This window comes from Eimeria maxima, genomic scaffold (assembly GCF_000499605.1).
Source record: "Eimeria maxima Weybridge genomic scaffold, Emw_scaff196, whole genome shotgun sequence".
In the NCBI taxonomy this organism is placed as follows: Eukaryota; Apicomplexa; class Conoidasida; order Eucoccidiorida; family Eimeriidae; genus Eimeria; species Eimeria maxima.
The window spans coordinates 14,431-36,209 of NW_013563635.1; the positions used below are offsets into that span (position 1 = coordinate 14,431).

Genomic DNA, 21,779 nt, shown 5'->3' on the forward strand with positions numbered 1-21,779 from the left:
TATTGCCGTTATTGCTGTTGCTGCTGATGGTCTTATTGCCTTCGATGTTGCTGCTGGTGCTGTTGTTATTTTTGTTGCTACTTCCGCCAGTGGCATCGCCAGTGCAGCAGCAGCAGCTGCTGCTACTACCGCTGCCGCCGAGGTTGCCGTTGCTGTTCCTGCTGCTGAAGCTGAAGGTGCTGCTGATAATGTTGATGATGGCTGCGCAAGCTTTTGCTGCGCCTAGCTATAAGTTGCACGCGTTGGCTGTATAAAGGGGGGGAACAACCTCACCACCCCCCTTGCGGTGCTGTTCGGTGGGTGTGTGGCTGCTCTCTTCGTGGTAAATGAAGTTTAAAAAGTCAACGGAATTAAATTTAAATATAAAATATTATAAACACAACTCAATTGGATACTTCAACGCATCCGCTGCTGATGACCACAGCAGCCGCAGCCCTTACGGTATACGGGTGGCGCAGCATGCAGCTAATAGCAGGAGCAGCAGGTTATTTGTTTGCACTAAAGAAACTACATGGGGGAAGATTTAATTCTTTTTAATATTCCATTGCTGTTTGTCTTAGACCCAAAACCCTCAAACTCTACACCCCAAGCCCTTAAACTCTAAACAATCAAACCGTAAACCCTCCGACGGTAAACCCTCATACCCTCAAAGGATAAACCCTCATACGATAAACCCCTCAACTCAAAAAAAGCCTCAGGCAGTAAACCCTTAAACTGTAAACAGTCAAACTGTAAACCCACAAACTCTTATCTATCAGACCCTAACCCTGAAACTCTAAACCCTCGGACCCTAAATCCTCGGAACCTCAACCCTCAAAATCTAAAATAGCAGACCCTAGGCCTTAGTGTTGCATCTCTTGTATATGGGGGAGCCGACTTGGGATGTTGACGCTTCAGTAACAGCAGTAGCAGCGGCGCTTCAGTAGCAGCAGTAGCAGCAGCAGCAAGGGAGGAAAAGCTGCAGCACAGCAACCGAAGCAGGGGTGCTGCAGCCTCTGCTGCTGTTGCACTTGCTGTAGCCGCGAGAAATCCAACATCAGCAACAACAGCAAGAGCTGCTGGAGAGCAGTAGCACAGTATCCTTAGGGGAGCAGCAGAGAATACCCCAGGAGGACGGAGACGCAGCAGAGGTTTAGAATGCCTTTTAAGGGGTCATCCGCAGCGGGCCCAGGGTCAGCAAGACCTAAACAGGCTGCAGCAGCTGCAGCAGCAGCAGTAGCATCAGGATTATAAGAGGAGCAGAGGCGCAGGCGTTTTGTAGTTAAGGGCTGGCAGTGGAATGGAGGACGGCTTCGCTGCCGACCACAAAGGCAGCATCACCATCAGCAACAGCAACAGCAGCAGCAGCAATGGCAGCTGCAGCAGCAGTAACGGTGTGTGTGAGGAGTGTAGGGGCTGCTACTTCCACCCCCCTAAGGTAATTGCCCCCCCTGCAAGAAGCCAAGAGGAGCTGCTACGTCCTCCTCCTCCACCACCTTTGCGCTTTGATCTATTAAAAAACTTGAATGCCCTGCACTACCACTGCACTATCCCCAGCAGCAGCTCTAGCAGCAGTAGCAGCAATGGAGGAGAGGCATGGTGGTCTGCTGCTGCACAGAGGGATTTATTTCTAAATCCTTATGATGTCGCAAAGTTTCCCCGTGAGTTAAATGGTATACCGAAGAAAAGAAAACTAGCAGAAAGAGGCGCTGTATCTGGTGACCTAGGCGCACGCTTACAGACCCATGACGAACAGCAACAGCAACAGCTGCTACTGCTGCAACAGCAGCAGCAACGGCGTTTAAAACGACAGCCAGAGCAAGAAGCATGCTCCCCAAAACACGAACCAGGTGCAGAACCCGGTAGCAGCAGCACTGGACTCAACGTCCATAACCACTCAGACCTTAGCAGCAGCAGCGGTAGCAGCACCGGCAGGGTTTTGTGTGGCCGTTGTAGCGGGCTAAAGCTAAGATTTGACTTACCTGGTGCTGCTCCTTTCCCCACCTTATCGGCTGCCGCCCGCAAGGGTCCACTTATAGGCAGAGCCTTACGCCGCCGCCGGCAGCCGCCGCAGCAGCAGGTCTGGGGCGGTCATGCTTCCGATGACAGCAGCGCCAGCAGCGGGAGTGACGTTCCTGCAGGGGAGCTGCTGCCAGATGCGTATTTGCTGTTGGGGGGGAAACGCCGCTGCAGCAGAGCTGCTTACTTAGAAGCAGATTGGCTTGTACAGCTGCAAAACCCTCCTGAAGGCATTGAAGCCCTTGATATGTTTGCTGCTGCTGCTGCTGCTGCTGTTGCACCTGCTGCCTCCCTCACTCCCCTAATTGATCCCGCTGCCCTGCAGACACTCCTGAAATTGCACGGCTCTCCTCCACAAGCTGGCAACCGCGCCAGTAACAGCAACAGCAGCATCAACAGCAGCAGTCTACGTGAATTGGAGAGTATCCTCGACGTAGAGGCCCCTTACAGACCCCTTACCTACCTCGAACGCATTGCGGCTTTTGCGCATGCAAGGGCCCGCACATCCCCCGCACTACGCCTCTCGCTGCCGCAGCAACAGCAGCAACAGCAGCAGCAGTGCGAGCAGCGGCAGCCACTGCCCCTACTGTCAGCGTTCATATCCCGCTGCATCATGCGACAGGCGGGCGAGGGAGCAACTGCAGCTTCCACTGTAGCAGGAGCAACAGCATCAGGGTGCCTCCGGTTGCGCCGTAAGAGCCTCAGGTCGCTACAAGGGGATTCATATATGGTGGACTCTCGTTTGCTGCGGAAGGCACTGCGCTGCTTTGGGCGTAGCAAGGGGGGCCTCAGCAGGAGCACCAGCAGCAGCAGCAGCAGCAGGGCATATGCGGACTTCACTGCTGTAAAAGCCAGAGTTGAAGGCCTTGCTTGTGGAGACATCCCCTTCGACCCAGACGGCCTGTGGCTGCGGACACAGCAACAACAACAACAGCAACAGCAACAGCAGCAGCAGCCACTGGACGGCCTCGGCGGCTCGGATTCTTCCGCGCTTCCTCTTATGCACGCCGCGATGCGGCGCGTGCGGCTGTCGGCGAAGTACAAGCACCCGAGTGTTCGTATCAGTATCAGCAACAGCAGCAGCAGCAACAGTAGCAGCGGGAGGGCACAGGGGATAAATTATTGGCAGAGAGCATCTGTTGGTCTTGGGTGTGGGGTGGTGTTGGCGACACATGCTGCTTCTTCTGGCTGTTACTACTTCGAGGTGGTCGTAGGCCCAGTGCCCTGCGAGCAGGAGCAGCAGCAGGTGCTGCGCTCTCAACAAGCTTTTCCCCTTGACCAACAGCAGCAGCAGCAGCGGCTGGAGGCCTCCTCCCAGTGCGACCTCCGAGTAGGCTGGAGCACTAGGCGACATCCTCCTGCTGCTCCCTTAGGCTCTACTGCCGAATCTGTTGGCTTAACTCTTAGTGGCTCTACTGCATGGGGAGGCCTTGAGCTCCCTTGTTTCTTCCCTGCATTGAAGGAAGGCGATATCGTTGGTTGCTGTATGCGGCTGCTGCAAAGCTCCGAAGCTGGACGAGACAACAATACACAACAGCAACAGCAACAGCAACAGCAGCAGAAGCAGCATCAGCAAGAAAGGCGGACAGGCGGAGCACCAGCCGCAGCAGCAACAGGACCAGCACCAGCAGCAACAGGTCCACCAACAGCTGCTGAGGTAGCTGCTGCTGCGGGGGACCCGTACACTTTGTCCAGTTGGCTGGACACAGATCGTCTAGCGCAGGGCTTCCACCGGAGTGCAGCAGGCTTGTGCGACAGCAACAGCATTGGGGCTGCATGCGCGGGTGTAAAGGCAGCAGGTGTGGGGTCCTGTGTCGAATTTACTCTAAATGGAAAGCCTTCAGGTGTATGTCGGTTTGGTGCAGCAGACAGCAGCAGCAGCAGTAGCGGTTGCTGCGGCCTTTTAGCTGGGGAGTATTTCCCTGCTGTATCTTTAATGGGGGGAGGCAGCTGTGCTGTTAATTTTGGCCCAAACTTCTGCTTCCCACCCCCTCCTCCTCCTCCTGTTCCTACTGCTGTTCTTGATCCTGCTGCTGCTGCTGCACCATATCGCCCTGCCTGTCTGTTGCCTCTGCCGCGTGCTGCGCCTCTCACCTACGACGTCTACAACTGCTTGCTGCTGCAGCAGCAACTCGTTCCTGATCCTCAGCGGCTCCTCCTCAGGCCGCGTACACTCACAGACGTCGTCCAACAACGAATACTCAACGATGCCTACCAGCATCAACAGCAGCAGCAGAAGCAGCAGCTGCTGCAGCAATACGGGACGCAAAATGCTCCCTTGGTAAAAGACGAAGCTGCAGACGACGCACACACCACACCGCTGCCAAACAACACAAAAGCGCCAGAGCTCGTGGAGCCAGGCGGCGTGACCAGTAAAGAGGAACAGCAGCAACGACAGCAGAAACCACAGGAAGAGCAAAGTAGCCGAGAAGAAGAACTCGGAGGGTCGACATTCCAGGGAGGAAACAAATCTAACGGCAGCAACAGCAACAGCAGGAACAGCAATAGCAACAGCAGTATTAGCAACAGTTTAGGGCAAGCTGCGGATGAGGCAGAGGCATCGATGCTTCGCACAGCAGATGCTCTCTTAGACTCGCCTGAGGAGGTGCGACAGCTGCGTAAGGGCATGCAGAGGCAGCAGCAGCAGCTGCTGCTCCTGGAGTCGATCCACCGCTGCGCCTTCCAAGCCCAACTCAGAAGCTGCAGTGCAGTCCTGCAGGAGGCAGCAAATCACTTTCGAGTTCGCCGGGGGCACAGACGAGGCAGCAAAATGCCGTGGGTGAGACACAGAAGCAACCTGAGCAGCAGCAACAGCAGTAGCAGTAGCAGCGACAGCAGTAGCAGCAGCAGTGGCAGCGATGAGGACACTTGCGGTTTTCCTTCACGCGTGACCAACGCAACAATTGATGCTGGAAATACCGATCAGCAGCGGCAAACAAAGGATCCCCTCCTGGCAGCAGCAGCAGCGGCAGGAGCAGCTGAAGCCGCTGGTTCTGCTGCGGTTGCATCTCCCGTAAAAGCGGATGTGGCTTTGATTTCCGCTGGAGAACCTTCCAAGGAAAGTCAGGAGAGCAGCAACAACACTTGCAATGCCACTAGCAGATGTAGCAGCAGCGGAAGCGTCGGCGGCACTCCTTATGTAGACTTTGCGCACCCGTGTAGCGTTCTCTTTTCCTTCCTGCTGCCCACAGTACGGGGCCTGCATCTCCCTGCCCCTATCTGCCTTGCCGCGGCGTCCAAACGGGAAGCACCAGCAGCTGCAGCAGAAACAGCAGCAGCAGCAGCAGAATCCGTTGCAGCTTGGAGGCGCTTTGCCTTTCTCTTTTGGTTGGTGGTTGCTCCCCTTGACAGTCAGAGACGGCCTCTTAGCCCTGCGGTGTTTGTTAACAATGAGTCCGTTGCAGCCCACCGCAAAAGCAGACCCTCTGCAGCAGTTCGTGCGGCAGCTGCTGCTGCTGTTGCTTCCGCTTGTGTTCCTGGTACTGCTGCTGGAACAGCTGACATGGAATTGGATGCAACAGCAACAGTTGCACCAGCAGCAGCAGTAGTCAAGGGAGCATCTCAGTCTGGGGGACGTCGTGGCCGCTCAGGGAAGGGGCCTTCTCGGCGCAAGGGAGGCGGTGGGGGCGGTTCTTCTCGGGGTCCGGCAGGATCCGCACCAGCAGCAACAGCAGCAGCAGCAGCATCAGGTGGTGCAGCTGATGCTGCTTTGTCTTATGAGACGGTGCAGGTAGGGCAGCTAGTGCTGCAGGTGCCACAGGGCTGTCTAGTAGAGGAGATCAGCGAGCCAGAAGAAGAGGCTGTATGCGAGGGTCTTAGAAGGAAGCGGCAGATGCCCGCAGGCGTAGGTCCTGCTGCTTCTGCTGCAGCTGGTCCTGGTGCTGTTGCAGAAGATGATGTAACCACGCTGGCTGCTGCCCTTGTAGAGCCGCTGCCGCTGCCAGTTGTGCTGCAGAAGCGCATAGGAATGAAACCACGTGTGCTGCTAGAGGCGCTGGGGTGTCGTTACCGTGTTGTATCTAGAGAGCTCGCAGGCAGCCACGCTGCTGTTGCAGGGGTGAGCTGCATATATACCGCAGTCGTGCGGCTGCGGCAGCTACAGGCAAAGGCACAGGCTGCGGAAGAGGAAGCAGCCAAGGACTTGGCCTGCGAATTTTGGCTCCAGCAGCACTGCGGTGCCATCTGTGGCTTCTAGAAAGGAAGATGCAGCAGCTACCCATGCGGCAGCAGCTGCTCCTGCTGTTTCTGCATCTTAATATTAGTAGCTAGTAGCCTTAGGGTATTTGTTTGAGCAAAAGATGCGCAGACAGTTTGACTATTTTGTGCTAGCCGTGGCATAGAGTAACCTGTCGTTTTGGGCATCAATAACTCGCATAAAGATTTCTTTTTGTACTTTAATACAGCAGTTAGAAGAACAGTTCTGAAATAGACGAAACACCATCGCTACAACAGCCTGCGCTTCTGCTGTAGCTGCTGTATTGGCCGGTGTGTAAGCTTGGGCCATTGCTTGGTGTGTGGCGGCTGCATTTGTACTCATCTCTGCAGCAGCAGCAGCTCCCCCTTCGAGGTGCACTCGTCGCATACCTGCAGCTGCGGTTGAGGCAACTGGTGCAGCAGTTGCAGCTAGTTGGTGCTGGCCACCACTGCGCCGTAGCACAGAGACGAGCAGCCATATTTTCTCTGCGTCTTTCAGGCAAACAGCAGCAACAGGTCGTGCAGGCATCTCGGCAGGGAGCCATTGCAAATCAGTATTATGATTTACAATTATTCAGCTGTTGAGACTCCTCAGATTTTCCTTAGCAGACCGCCCTCAAGACAGCCTCCTCTATGCTGTGCGTCTTCTAAGGCCTCTGTTCGATCGCATGCAGCAAGGACGGTCTTTTGGCTCCTCTCAGGCAAATTCTTCTCTAGTGTATGCAGGCGAAATATGTTATCCTTTCCTCACCCTCTGGTGTTTGTAATGCCTTAAGAAGCCGCGGTGTGCGCATCTCTGCTTCAATTAGCAACAGCAAAGCCTGCTGCCCTGAAGATCTGATATGTGCAGACACCTCGCTGCCAAACGCAATGCGTGCGGCAGTTAGTAGGCCTGGTTGCGATTAGCACGTTAAGAATAGCACAGAGGCATATGAAGGAGCCCGTCAAGTGGGTCGCCTCATGCCGCAGTAGAAGGTATTCAAACAGCAGCAGCCACAGAAATAAGAAAAGAAGCAGAATCAACTGCACACACGATAGACAAAGGCGCAAAACTAACAACAAAGCAAAAGGCTACAGTGTGCTTCTCATTAACTACATCGACAAACTGCAAAAGGCTGCAGCAATAAACGGCGATTGCGCTTGTTCCTGCAGTTACAGCAGCAGCAAAGTAAAACGGCACAAAGGCCTGTTGTGTACGCGGAAGAGGAGGCAACCTTCCAATGGGTTTATCACTGGGTTGTACGTGCATGCATTCATGCATGCATGCAAGTACAATTCAGTACTCTTTGCTGCATCCACTCACACTGTAGGCTATTTCTGCTGTCTAGTACACCCGAGTAATGGGTCATACTCCACCTTTGATAGACAGACTTGCAGACTATGCCACAGCTAGTGCAGCGTAACGAAGGTGACCTAGGCACCAACAACACTAATGCAAACAAAGCAACAGCTGTTAGAGAAGCTCTAAACAGCTGTTTACAGTGTCTGCGCGTACAACAAAGAAGGCTTCTTGTTCGTGTTTGTATGTGGGGCCCTTTTACATCGTGACAAGCAGCAAGAAGATCTGCTGCAACTCATAGGAAGCAAGCTGCCTCCTCTAAAGCGGCTATAGCAGCTGAAAGCGCGTTAAGGACGCGTCTAGACGGGGAGGAAACGTCAGTTGCATTTAAGGAATCACCATATTAGGTATTTCTACTTCACTTCAACTAATAATAGCCCTTCATTAAGATCAAAGGGCCGCGTTATATGTATCATTCTTTAGCAGCAGCAAGCAAGTGAATGCTGTATGTGTTGCATGTAAAGCGCTGGCTGTAACAGCCAGAGAGGCGCACACGTGGCGCTTAAGGGATCTAATACCTCGAAAAGCAACAACAGCGGAGGACAATATCATAACAACTATACAACAAAGTGTTTAAACGCAACAGCAACCAAGACAAAAACACCTGCAAGCCTGTTCCCTGCATGCAAGGTCCCGCCCCCGCGCTGCCGGGTGCAGCAGCAGCTCGCGCCGCTAGGCAGCCCTTTTCGGCTGAAGGTTTAAATGAATGGTTTATTTGTGTAATATAAATCAGACATTGAATGCATTTCTCATTAAACTCCACAAATACTGCTGCAGCTGCTGCAGTCACAGCGGCATACATAGCCACCCCCGTGCTTCCTCCAGTGTGGCCGGAGCCCTTTGCTACTGCTGGTGGCGGGAACGCTGGGCAGCCAAGGAGGCAGTGTTGCAGGCTGGTCTCCCAACATCTTGAGTTCGTTGCTGCGAGGGTGCAGCAATAGCTGAACGGTGGCGGCTACAACGCTGCTGCGGCTTCCGGGCATCTGGTGCTGTCTCTGGGTGGAGCAGTTCTGCTGCTGTTGCTGCTTCTCTGCTGCTTCGCTGTTGCTGCTGAGCGCTGCTGCAGGGCTTGCAATGAGGATCCAGGTGGCGGCGTAGAGGCAGCCAGCCCCCTTTCGGTTGTGGACGAGCCAATGTTCCCTCCTGCTGCAGGGCTCTTGCATGCAGCTGGATGCAGCAGCTGCAGTGGCAATCTTCGCTTTGAGGGGGTGGAGGTGTATGCTGTTGGCGGTTGGTTGTAGCAGGGCTTGCAGCGGGGGGGGCGGGGGGTTCCTTCTTTAAGAGCCGGCGAAAGCCGTCAAGTAGTACTTTGTTCAGCTCATCGTCTTACAACTGCTGCTGCCTTAGGGGTCTGTCTATGGGCTGCGGAGGGGGCTTTTTCGGCTGATTCTGCCGCCACTGCCCAATATAAAGCTGCTGCATGCAAATGGAGACGGAGACCGTAGCAGCAGCAGCGACAGCTGCTCCTGGCGATGGAGGGCAGCAGCCCCATACGAACTGCAAAACGACAAAGGCATGCCTCTCCCCTCTTGCTGCCGTTGCTCCTCCCACAGGTGTGCCGTCTCCCGTTGGCGCAGCACAGGTAGCAGACGCAGCAACACCAGGAGCAGCAGCGGAACCAGCCGCTGGGGACAACAGGGAGCAAGCAGCAAAGCGGCTGCGGCTCAGCTGCGAACGAGAAGTATATACGGCGACGAAGGAGGAACAGCCAGCGGGGGCTTCACCTACAGAAGGGGCTTTTCTTGGTGGAGGCCTGCAGCAGTCTCCTTCCCCTGTTGCAGCTGCGGACACGCTCCCCAATGTGGGGTGGCAGCACCAGCAGCAGCAGGCACAGGTAGTGCAGCAGTTGCAGCAGGTGAATGCTGCAACTGGTGTCTGCTCCGAAAGCGGTGTGTCTGACTATGCCCCTACGGCTGCATTTTCTGGCGGTGCTGCTCCTGCAGGCGGTGCTACTGCGGCAGCTGCTGCAGCAGAGCCTCAGCCGCAGTTTGAGGGTCTGCATTTGGGTGTATTCTTCGGGTGTGGGGGCGACGGCGATGCAAAGAGCAGGAGCAGCACCGTTTGTCCCGACAGGTTCCCAGGCTCAGCCCCACAACCACAACCCAGCAGCAGCAGCAGCAGTTCGGGGCGCCGAACGCCGCCTCACGCGCAGGGTCCTCAACGGGAGGCCCCGGCCACTTCAGGATGCACAAAAGTCTTAGAGAGATCCACGGGTGTGTCTGAGTCAAGGGTTCCACATGTGGGGCCGCCAGCGGCGTCAGGCTCAGAGGGCGGGGTCCCAGGGTACTCTCACGGACCAGCAGGAGATGCCTTCGAGGGCCCTCGGTGGCCTGCATTAGAGGGGAAGGCAACAGCTGGCGCTGTAGCCGTTGCAGCTGCTACCTTGGAAACATCTCCTGCAGACTTCGGAGCAGGATATGTGCCAAATGGGACAGCAGTATCAACAGCAGCGGGAGCAGCACCAGCAGAGGCGACCGAGCCGATTGCACCCCTAGATTTTGGGGAGGTGGGACATTTGGCTGTGACTGGACAGATGGCTGGGCGAGACGGGCAGGGGGGCAGCAGCTCAAGTGATGGGTCAGGAGGTGCAGCAGGAGCCGCGGGTGCAGCAGATGCAGCGGATGGGGCGGAAGCAGCGGATGCGGCGGGAGCAGCGGATGCTGTGGAAACAGCCGATGCAGCGGAAACAGCCGATGCAGCGGAAGCAGCAAATGCAGCGGCCGGTACGGGGTCAGCGATGGGAGAGCCAGTGGTAGAGGAGTTGTCTCGTGCTGCGTTCTCTTCATCAACAGCGGGAGCCCCCTCTTCTGCTGCTGCTGCTGTCGCCAGCAGCAGCAGCGCGGCAGCAGAAGATCCAGCGAGTAGCAGCAGGAATCGGCAGCCTCTGGCTACTGAGGTTTGTGTAGAGAGGGTGTCTAGCGGGGGACTGAGGAGCAGCACGGAGAACAGAAGTAGCAGTAGCAGTAGCAGTAGTAGCAACACTGTGTTGATGACAGATGGGTTGGTAGGGGAGGTTAACGAGGTGATCGACCTCAGTGCCTCGGAGGCAGCAGACTCGGATGCAGCAGACGATGTCTCTGTTGTGTATGTAAACACTGACGCTGTATGCTTAGACAGAGGATCCGCCGCGGGCTCTACAGCTCAAGGTGCCGTAGGAGGAGCAGCTTCTGCTGCTGCTGCTGCTGCAGTAGCAACAGCAACAGCAACAGCTGCAGCAGCTGCAGCAACGACGGCAGCAGCAGCAGCAACAGCCCAAGCAGCAGTCGTGCTGGACTCAGACGATGATGATGTTGTTGAACTACAGTGTCATCATGCAGCACCTCCAACGACATATGCCCCCCCCAGCTATCTGTGGAGGGGTTCCTTGGGTTTGCAGTCATACGGGGGGGGGCCGTTGCAGCTGTTACCATACCCGAGGCCCCCACTAGTTGCAGAAGACAGAGAGGATGAGGAGGATAGTGCCGCAAGCGCTGCTCTCCCCCGCTGCCCCATTTGTCTCAAGAAATACAGACAGCAGCAGCAACTGCAGCTGCAGCAGGAGCAGCAACAGCAACAGCAACAGCAACAGCAGCAGGATGCGGGAATCGGTGAGAACACCGAGCAGAAACCGGCAGAGCGGGGTCAGGGCGCCAACTGTGATTCCCCTGCAGGTGATGCAGCACAGCGAGGGGCCCCCGGCACTTCTGGGGGACAGAGCAGCGCCATACAGCAGCAGCAGCAGCCCCACCCCGCCCAGACGCAGGCATGGCAGCAGCAGCAGCAACTATTGGCCGCTCGCACTTCGTTTGGGATGTCAGCCCAACCCGAGAGCGACCACGTGGTGGCCCTGCGGTGCGGCCACGTGTTTTGCAAGGCCTGTATTCTGGCGGCGCTGCGGACGCGGCGGCAGTGCCCTGTGTGCCGTGTAGTGCTGAAGGGCAGCAAACCATATCAGCGCATCTTCCTCTAAAGCAACGGAAGCAGCGCCAGCTGCATTGCTGTCAAACGCGAATTCAGGCAGACCTAGTGTATGCAGATACGCCCGCAGAAAGCGGGGGGAGAACAGGGAGGGAGGGGTTGGTGGGTGGGTTTGCCACAGGGTTTCAGCAACGATGATGCAAGGGGGGCTCTATGACCTCCCCCTGTTGCATCCGATGAGGCACTTGTGGTGCGGCAGCTACCTGCCGTATTCGCAGCGTTGACTTAGCAGCAGCGGTAGCAGTGTGTCGATCTTGAAGGCAGGCTGTGGCGCTACCAAACGTTGCGTCGCCCGAGAAGGCAGCTGCTGCTGTTACTGCCGTTGCGGTCTGCGGTGTATACGTTCACTGTTTTGTAGTGGCGAGTCAAGTGAGGCTTTCAGTTCGTATCGAAGCAAAAGCTTCAGTAGCAGAGACGACTCCAGGCGTCGTCACCCCCTAATCTAGGGGCGTGTGCCCAGTTCAAGTCAGCGCTACGAAAGTAACCGAATCAACTCTAGAGGCGCCTGCAGCGTTTTAGGGGGGCATGGTTAGCGGTCGGTCCCTCCTGTACTTACTACAGAACTGGCGATTGTATGTACATGCAGCCTTGCCCTATGGTGGTCGCTCTCTGGCGAGCATATTAAGGTGCTCGTTGCTTCCGTTTATCTTCTTAAGCAGCGAGCCCCCCGCCGTGCAGCGGGGTCACCTGCAGACAGAGGGGAGGTGTAGCTATAGATAGCAGCGGTGTTACTCAAGGGCAGTAAACAAACATCCAGGTTGCTGTGACGCATAATAGTTTCCAGAATATCTGTGCCACTTGCGAAGAATGCAGAGAAAGAGGTGGAGGCTGCATGGTAGCATGTGGTGATGTCCGAGGTGGGCGGGGGAGGCGTAAGGGGGGAGACGCAACAGTAGTGTCAGGAAAGGTTGTGTATGGCATTGCAGTGTAGTTAATAGCATTGTTATTAAATTTCTAGTGGCGTTGGATTGGGGCAGGAAAAAACTGAAGAAAATAATACCAAAGTGCTCGGACGATCTATCTCTACCTTCGGTCCGAATCGTCTAGAGGTTAGGACAACACGTTGTGGCCGTGTAAACCCAGGTTCGATTCCTGGTTCGGACATCTTTTAACTACTCCGTATTCAATGGATACTGGGGTTTAACGTGCTCTTTTGCTGTCAGGATAATTTTGTATTTGTTGTCTAGTACTTCGTTTTGCCCTGAAAACGCGTCGTGCCGGCTCCTTTTTTTCTTGAAGTCTCCATCGCTGTCCCATCTTGCCTGTAAGCGGCTCGAATACGTCATCCTAACCCGACGCGTACTAGCTTCTCCCACATCCAGTAATGTCAATCCGAGAAAGATGCTACTGCCATTTTGATTTTTACAATCTCTGCAGAAGTTCGCTTGTGCTAGCACAAGCTAACTTCCAGCGGGCTCCATAGTCATTCAGCTATATTCGTCTATGCTTCACAAATAGGCGGAAAACGGAGTGCGTAGGCGCCTAGAGGGCACCTCTGTACATACACGACATAGGCAGCTTGGCAGATTTAGTCGGGACGAATAAACGTAGCCTTCCAGTACCTTCAGGGAAGCGTGAGGCGCCCACCGTTCTTGTGGCAAACGAAGCCGCCGACACACTTAAGCTGTCACTTAACGCTTCAGGGGGCGTTCGGCCTCTGCGAGAAACCGTCAGCCAAAAGCCCTAAACCTTACGGTGAACATAAACTATGCCTCAACTGAGCAATACACTCACAAAACCACACGAGATCTACATTAACTAAACCCTCACCACCACAAACTAATCCCTTACAGAGCTCCACGTACGCTCTATGTTAACACAATTTTCCTCAAACTAAGCAATAAATAACTCGACATCATCTAGATCCTACCTAGACCGTGACGAGACAGGGTTCTCTCAGGGCCTATCCAGGGTTTTGGTAGTGTGCGACTGGGGATTAGTCTGGATAGGCCCTGAGGGAACCCTAACTACGCCATGAATAAACCTTCGCCCAACCCTACCTATGCCATGGATAGGCACTAAGAAAGTCCTATGCCTTAGCTTATGTCTGCTAATAAAGACTGATGGGGCATGCTCGAACCGCTGGCTATGTGGCACGCCTGTTTCCTGCTGTCAACTCGCTGGTCCATCGTGATTGCACGTTTGTGCGGTCGCTGACACCAGCGAGGCATCGCATGCAATGGAAGCAAGACTAAATCAAGGCTTCTCTGTCATGCAGCTGGGGAGCTCCGAATACGCCCTCCATTGCCGCCTCTACTGCTTGCCTAAGGGCCTCTAACGCGGCAGAACCTGTATACGATCCCCCCAACCTATGCGAGCAGCTGCACTGTGGCTCCCAAGTGGAGTTGGGATTCGTGTGGGGCCCGGCGGGGCTCTGTGGCTTTGGAGGGAAAGAAGGATGCATTGCGCTGACGGGGGTGCGGGCAGGCGGAGCTCCACAAGCTTCTAGGACCTCCTGCGTACGCTGCAGCAAACTCCCCTCCATTAAATCTCGCAGCTTTGACTGCAAGCATTCCTGCCGACGAGGTGGCGGTGCACCGCGGCCCAGACGCCAGCGCTCCTCTGCAGATCCAACATACAGCACAAAAAATACCAGCATAGGCCATGCCCAGCTCCTTGTGCTTTCACTCCATAGACAGCATCCTGGTGCCTGTTGCTGCTGCGTTGCATTTAGCTCCCGCTGCTTCTCGCTGGCTGTATTGTCTATCTGCCTGCATGTATGGCTAGGAAGAAGAAGCAAATACTATGAGAAGTGAAAGGGAGAGATTCTAACAGCCAAGGCACTCACCGCCGTGTGGTGGTCCTTTAATCCTTGCCTCCGTCGCTGCAGCTGCTAGTGCCTCCCACGCCTCTTTGAGCATAGGTGTGACACAGCCAACGCAGTGCAGCTGAGGTGTATCGCCAGACACGAGGGGCAGCTTCCGATGAGAAGCAGCAGGACCCAGCAACTCTAGCATGGCCTCCAGCGCAGCTGCAGCGTGACTGCGTACCTTAGTCAGGTGGGAAGCGCTCAAACAGATGCAGATCCCCCGCCAAAGCGGCACGAAAAACCTGCAGCGCAGCACCAAATGCATGCAATATCCAACGCATGCGGAATGGAGGTGCGGGTGGTGCAGCAAGCAGCCAGACACAAACGCATTCTTCGGTAGACGAATCAGAAAGGCAGCTTAAAGAAAAAGGGCTCGGTTCCCAAGCCAGCGCAGCTCAATCTTTCCTCCCCCAAAAGTTACACGCATGCATCCATGGATGCACCTAGATGCAAAACGGGATATTTAAGGACACAGCATCCGAGCCCCACGCATATCTGTTTTAAAAGAAAAGAAGGAAGTTCTGTCCTTCCTGCCATTAGACTGGCGATAACAGACCTAGGTGCCACCATCCCCGGTTAGAAGTGCCCCGGTTAGAAGTGGAGGCCTCATAGCCCTTAACATTGAAAGTGCACAATAAGACAAAACACAATGGATGCCTACACATTCCCTGTAACGGAAGTACCACTCACCTGCTACAGTCGGTAGTAATGAGGCGGGAAGCTGCAGGCGCAGAGTAGAGAACCCGGATGCTGTTGCATGCGTTCCACTGCAGCTTCAGCTGCTTAAGACCCCCACCAGCGGCAGAAACCGCAGCAGCACCAGCAGCGTGTGACTGGTGTGGCGCGCGTGATGGGTCTGCCTCTTTAGTTTCCCTGCAGCAGCTGCTGCCGTCGCTTGTAGGGCCGGTGACCTCCCTCTGCTCCCTGCTAAGTAGCTTGTGCGGGCCGACCAGTGAAACAGCTTCCTCTCCTCTTAGGGAGAGCAGCACGGAGGCCAGCGCCGCCAAAGAACGCATTAACTCCTCTAGTGGTCCCTGCCTGCATGCATTTAAAGCGCTTCCTCCCCTGTCGCCTGTCACTTGGGCAACCTCCTCAGCAGGCCATCTGCATGCACTGCGTATGCCGCTCTTGGCTTCGAGGGGCCGTGCCGCCTCATCAAGAGAAAGCAGTAGCACAAGGGGTGCCACCGCCCCAATTGCTCGCAGACCCACCGCAGCTGCTGCAGACCCATTGGTTTGCTGCTGCTGCTGCTCCAAAAGGTCATTAATGCCCTTCAAAGCATCCACCCAAAGATCCCCTCCTGCAACCCGTACGCAGTAGCTCAGGTCCCCTGGCTGCTGTTGCAGCTCCAGCTCCTGTTGCTGCCGCTGCTGCTGCTGCACGGCCCCGGCTGCCTCGCACAGGGCGCCGAGTGCCGCAGAGCGGACGTCGTGAAAAGGATCTTCGAGCTGCACCAGCAAGAGTCTTAAGGAATCGCTAAGCAGAGAGTCTGCTTCAAATCGTTGGCATTCTTGGGGCTGTGCTCCATCCTGTCCTGCATTAGCTGGCGTGCGTGCTGCTGCTTCCTCTCCATCCGGAGAATCAGCGGCACTTTGCTGTTGCTGTTGCAGGCCCCTGGTCTGCGCTGCGAATGCCCCTAAGGCCGTCGCAGCAGCGATCCGAAGGTTGCGGGGCCTTCCCGCTGCTATTAGGTCCCGCAAAGCCCCCAGTACCTCTACGCTAAGAAGGCCGCACCGCCGCCACTCCTCCCGTGTTAAACGGCACAGGAACATGCATGCGCTCACCAGCAGGTCCGAGCGCTGCTGCTGCTCCTGTTGATGTTGTTGCTTTTCCTGCTGCTGCTGTTGCTGCTGTTGCTGTCCCTGCTCCTGGCGCGGCTCCTGCTGGAGCTCCTGCTGTTGTTGTTGCTGCTGCCCCTGCGGGACATAATGTGTCAATTCAGTTGTTGGGGCTCTCCCTGTGAGCAGCGGAGTGATGAGATGCGCCTGCAGCAGCGTCACAAGAGCTGCGCGTTGTCTGCATAGGACGGGCTCGCTGGGAGGAGACTCAGGGATCGCATCAGAGGCCCTGAAGGAGAGACCGTCGCGAGTCTGAGTCCCTAAGGGAATTCTGCAAGACTCTTTCAACGGCTCTGGTGCAGTGGAGGACAGGACTTCGAGAGCCAATTGGACCCCTCTGCAGCGGAGGGAAAGACAGGGCGCAGCCAGCAGGCCGCGCAATACTCCAAGGAAAGGGCCTTCGCTGTCTCTGAAGAGTCGACTAGCTGGGCAAGGTTGATTACCGCTCACGTGGCCTTCCTCTAACAGCAGCAATAAAAGCAATGCTTGAGGGTACTGGCGACTAGTGGCCAGCAACGCCGCAAACAATCCTCCGAAGAGCGCCTGTCCCTGTCGCGCGCAGCTGCTGCACAGCCCCTTCTTCTCTTTTCCCGCTGCAAAACCCGCCCACCCGCTGCACGCGGCTGCATCGCAGATGCAACGCCTAGTGGGAAGAGCTATCCCCTGTTGGCTATCTGACGATGGGCTTCCACCACAGCCAGCTCCTTGGTGTATGCCCTGAGGCCCCCCTAGGGCGTGGTCTGTGAAGAAGTGAACAAAACGCCTTTCAAGGACAGGCGGCACTGGAGAGGCACAACAGCTGCCGCGGAGGGACAGCAGCGTCTGCAGGGCCCTGCAAAGGAGCCACACTAGACAAGAAGGACCAGCAGCGCTCGCCCGCCTCTCCAGAGGGACCAGCAGCGCCTCAGCAATTTGGGGCTGCCGCTCTTTGCCTCCCACGACAGCAGCAATCATAGAAAGGGTTGGAATCAGCAGCCTCAGAGCCAACGGTCCTCTGGCCAACACCTTCCCAGCAAAGGCCTCAAAGCCATCTGGCGCATCCCGTTCACGCTTGGCGTTCTCTGCAGCTTTTATCGTCTGCGTCGATGCTGCGGAGAATCCAGAGAATATGCGTTTGTCCGGCTGCTGGGTGGGCGGCCCACCACCACCAGCAATGGCTGCAGCTGTTGGTTGTGGTGGTAGTGCTGCTGCTGCTACTACCGCTGCTTTGCTGCGTCGTGCAACAACGGCAGCAGGTGTGGCAAGAGCCCCGCACTCGGTGGCGGCGGCTTCTGTTTCTTGTTTGTTGAAACAGAAACAGCAGGGTAGATCTTGGTGCAGATGCGAGGCCCGCTGGAGCAGCAGCAGCTGCTGCTCCTCAAGCTGGGCATCAAGGGTCTCCGCAAGCAGCATCATCAAGGGGTGGGCAAGACGAAGTGCAGCGGCCGCGACGCCGGGCTCCAAGAGACCTGCAGGTAGAGCTGGAAGAGTTTCAGCCAACCCCCTAAGGGCCGCTACGGCCTGGCTAGGTGCTTGGGCCCTTTCAGAAGACGGTGAGGTGTATATACTGTCCCCTGGTGGCCTTATTCGGTTCTGCTGCTGCTGCATTGCGTCAACACCTGCTGCTTCTGCTGCAGTAGGTGCTGTTCGTGCTTCCGGTTTTGCTGCTTCTTCGGCAGTGGGGGCTGAAGGAGCCGCAGGTGAAGCACACGTACGTTCATTACTGGGGGGAGATGCCGCCACCTGTGGAGCGTTAGTTCCATCTTTAAAGCACGCCGCGGGCTGTTGCTTGGAATAGGGGATCACCGAGTCGGGTGGCTCCTCTGTCAGCCCCCAGCGAACGACTCCTAGGAGGCATGCGAGAGCGCAGCGCGCGCCCTGCCTTACAGTGTGGGAGAGCGATGTAAAGGAACCTAAGCTGGCAGCGGGTTGCTGCTGACGAGCTGGCGACGAAGCGCATCTGAGGCTGTGGCTGCGCGCAGCCCCGAGGCCGCCCATGCACCCTCCCGATCCTGCAAAGCCCAGCAGCCCCGCAAGACGGCCCCAGTCCGCCTCCTCCAATAGCACAGCCTCAGGGCCGCAAAGGGCGCAGGAAGATGCAGGGGCGGGCCACTGTCGCAGGGGCGACGCCTCCAAGAGAGCGCAGACACAATTCACGGCTGCTCTACTCACCTGCAAAACACCACAAACCACTGCAGCAGCAGTAGGTGCTCTGCCTCGTTCACTAATAATAATCCCTAAACCCTTAGCGCGAATCCCTAAACCCTAGTATGCACTGAACAACTCGTTTTGCAAATGCCAAGGGGTTCTTCTAAGCCCACCTTAGGACCCTCACTGGAAGTGACAAGAGAGCTCCAGGGCAGCTCAAGCTGTTCCGTTCGCTCCAGCCCCAGTAGCCGATATAGCCACTCGTCTGTTGCTCTTGTTTCCGCTGCAGCAGCAAGTGCCGCTGTTTCTGGCTGTCTTTGGGGTAGCGCTCCCCGCATTCTTGAGTCCCCGGGGGCCTGTGTCGCTGCGGAGGGGGCGCCGCTGCGGAACAAGCGACAGCCTTCAGCGCTCCAGCCTGGGAGCGATGGCGGCAGCAACGGGGGCCTCCTGCAGCGCAACAGTAAACCCCAATACGGGAGCAGCTCTCTGCCGCACAGCCGCAGCAGCCCCTCAATGCATCGCAAACACTCGACGCGCACAGAAGGGGAGCGATATCCCGCATCTGTGGCTGCACTAGGCGCCTCCTCCTCGGAGCAGGAGGCCCTGACTGAGAGGCAGCTTCCCACAGCCCGAGAGGCAGGACCCCTCCTCCAGCTAAAACCCGCTGGAAGATGGCGAGCAGCACAAGATGCAGCAGCAGTAACGGGGGAATCGCGCCTCTTGCTGCCGTCTGCATCGCTCTCTTGTGTCGAGGCGAAGTCCGTCGTCAGGCCACAGGAAGAACCCCACCCTGCTGCAGCGGCAGTGTTCCGCAGCTGCCGCGGTTGCTGCAGCGTGGCAGGTGAAGCAGCAAGCGGCTGCGCCAGCGCGAGAGGCAGCAACAGTAGCAGCAGCTCAATACTCAACTCCCCCTCTGCACCAAGGGGAGCTGCTGCAGAGGCAGGAAGTCCCGCAGCGTCTGCTGCTGTGCACAGGCCTCTCCTTTCAGCATTATGAGGAGATGTGGCACTCCTTGCTCTAGCCAGGTCACTCAAGAGGGAATTGATAGACAAAAGGAGCGCTCTAATGAGTGCCACGTGTTTTGGCTGAGCTGATGCCAAGCCCAGGGCTAGAAAGTGCTGCTGCTGCTGCTGCTGTTGCTTCACATAACGCTGGAGCCCTCTGTCTGTCCGCGGACAGGGCTCTGAACCCAGCACCCGGTGTACTGCAACGGCAGCAGCAGCAGCAGCAGCAAGAGCCTCTCCCATCGCGGCTGAACCGGAGGATCCCAGCTGAGGGTTTGCACGGAATACAGTAGCCACGCATCCCAGAGCCTGCCGCTGCACCATGAGCTCTGCAGAGTTCGCTGTTGTGCTACACCGGCATTGGGCAACAATAAGCAGCAAAGAAGCGCGCGCTGCCTCTGTTGCATCCCTCCGATCCGCCCCTCCTGCCCTTTGTTGCATATGATAGGCATCCGTAGTGCTTAAAGCAACCCTGTAATCCCTCAGAAACGCTACTACTGCCGCGGTTACACCTCGAGAGTCGCCCGCCTCTGCAGAAGCCGTTGCGCGACGGGCCAGACACGTCAGGGACCCCAAAATGCGCTGCTGAGGCTGCTCAGCTCCCTGATGAATGTCGAACAGAGGTTCAATAACTTTGAGGAGTTTAGCGCACATTTGGGCGTAACGTCGCTGCTGCTGTGTAATGTATGTGCTCCCCCTCTGCTGGGCCGTACTGCTGCCTCCCGCCTGCCTCTGGTGGTGTATACTGCATCCCGTCTCCACAGAAAAATCAAAAACATCCTTATGATGTCTCTCTGAAGAGAGGCACCCCCATTGGGGGCCCCTAGGGCCATCCATCTGAGAGATAGTGAGGGAAGTCACGCGTCACATCCGTCCCCTTCCGCCTCTGGTTCCCAAACGAAGGAAGCTGAGAATGGTCAAATAACATCAAGGAATCCAATTGTTGCTGTTAATAAAGGGCAACAGCCCCTGGGGCCTCGGGAAGGACACCCAGAGCCAGCAGACGAGCAACTCAGGTTGCCTCTCTGTCTGCAGACCTCTGCATCGCATCACCTAGGCAAAGAGGTAGTTTGCAACGATGTGCATTCTTGTTGAACTCAATGTTCAGTGAGTCCTAAAAATGTGGAAGGCAAAGGAGACCCTGCTCAACCGACAGCTGCGCGCGGAGTACCCTGTCGACGACAGTGCTGAGGCTGGGGCCAAAAATACGTTAAGGCACTCTAGGCCATCTTCAGCCAATAAAAATGTAATTCTAATTATTAACGGCATGGCTACTCGTGTTGGGTTTCTCCGTGCAAATCTGGCCTCGTTGTTGACCCCTGGAACTGGAACACAGGGCTGGCAGTCTTGCCCGCCCGAAGCCGTTTTGCGTCACTTTGCAGCTTTTGTGTCATTCCCAATCAGTGTTTCATGCTTATCTTTCCGTTATCTGTGCCTTTTATTCCTCATTATTTGCCACCTACTCCTGTTGTCCTATTCTTGTGAAACGGACGGGAGACAAACTGCAGCGCCATGAGAGCTGTCCATCCTCCCCATGGTTTCTGCGTCTACAGGCCCCAAACAGCAAGAAGGAAAAGCATAGTGGAGATTAAGGAACAGCTTCCTTAGCTGTTGGTTAGCCTTCTCCCGCCAGCAGAAGCTGCATGACCGCTTCGGCAGGAGTTGTGTGATAGTGGGCTGTGCGATCCAGGCAATCTGTCCGGAGTGGGCACATGAACCTTTAACTGGGCACACTAGACAAACTGTAGGCAGGCAGAAGCAAGAGCACAACTGTCTACACTGTCTATGCACAGAGCTAAGAAACCTTGTACGAGCTTCTATGCAGGCGTACGTGGCTGTGACTCGCGTTGAGCCCCGAAAGAGGCGTTGCAACTCATGAAACGCTGCCTCTCCCCCAGCTCCAAGCGCTTGAGCCGCTGGGTCCAGGAAGCCAGGAAAAGGGGGAGGCTGCCAGCTGCTCAAAGGAAGTCTCGAGTATTTTTGTTTCATTGCGCCTCGTCATAAACCGGGTATGATCAACGGCTCGCGTTACACTTGGTAACAACGAGTTGGTGCCACAGGTATGCGAAAGGAACGAACATTACCCCTAAAGCAGGTCGGCCTGCTGGATAGCTATGAGCGGTACTGAAGCTGCTTAAAAGTACTTCAGTACAAGCTAATTTCCCCTCGAACTTCCCGAAGGTCTGTTTCTAATCGCAACCCTCAACTTTCTCGTATAGAGGAGGTCGATCAGGACCTGCCTTCTTGCAGGGCGGCGGTTAACGGTTGCGATCCACGTCTACCTGATTCAAGGGCACTCAGGAATGGGATGCAAAGAGTAACCTTGATTCAGGTAGACGAGTCTACTATGGGATGCATCCCATCCCAGGGAAAATGTTCTCACAGCAAGAACAATTCTTCCGCCTTTCCCGACCATACAAAAAATATAACGATGGCCCCCAATGCGGGGGCAGTGGCGGAGTTTATTGGTTCTCTACAGTTGCATTTTCGCCCCCCCCCCCCCCCCCCCCCCC

The 21,779-nt window shown here is 56.1% G+C and overlaps 3 protein-coding genes across 3 annotated transcripts; 2 read left to right on the forward strand and 1 right to left on the reverse strand.

Moving 5' to 3' along the window:
- Positions 1–1,279: 1,279 nt before the first annotated feature.
- On the forward strand, positions 1,280–6,193 carry EMWEY_00021030 (hypothetical protein, conserved; the record flags this gene model as incomplete). The annotated part of the gene is made up of 1 exon (XM_013477822.1): positions 1,280–6,193. The coding sequence occupies one exon, from the start codon at positions 1,280–1,282 to the stop codon at positions 6,191–6,193; it is 4,914 nt and encodes a 1,637-aa protein (XP_013333276.1).
- A 2,764-nt stretch (positions 6,194–8,957) lies between these two features.
- On the forward strand, positions 8,958–11,480 carry EMWEY_00021040 (hypothetical protein, conserved; the record flags this gene model as incomplete). Its single annotated transcript, XM_013477823.1, has 1 exon — positions 8,958–11,480. One exon carries the CDS (start codon positions 8,958–8,960, stop codon positions 11,478–11,480), a length of 2,523 nt encoding a protein of 840 aa, XP_013333277.1.
- A 2,199-nt stretch (positions 11,481–13,679) lies between these two features.
- Positions 13,680–19,920, reverse strand: EMWEY_00021050 (hypothetical protein, conserved; the record flags this gene model as incomplete). The annotated part of the gene is made up of 4 exons (XM_013477824.1): positions 13,680–14,050; positions 14,277–14,539; positions 14,988–18,286; positions 18,436–19,920. The coding sequence occupies 4 exons, from the start codon at positions 19,918–19,920 to the stop codon at positions 13,680–13,682; spliced, it is 5,418 nt and encodes a 1,805-aa protein (XP_013333278.1).
- Positions 19,921–21,779: the final 1,859 nt, after the last annotated feature.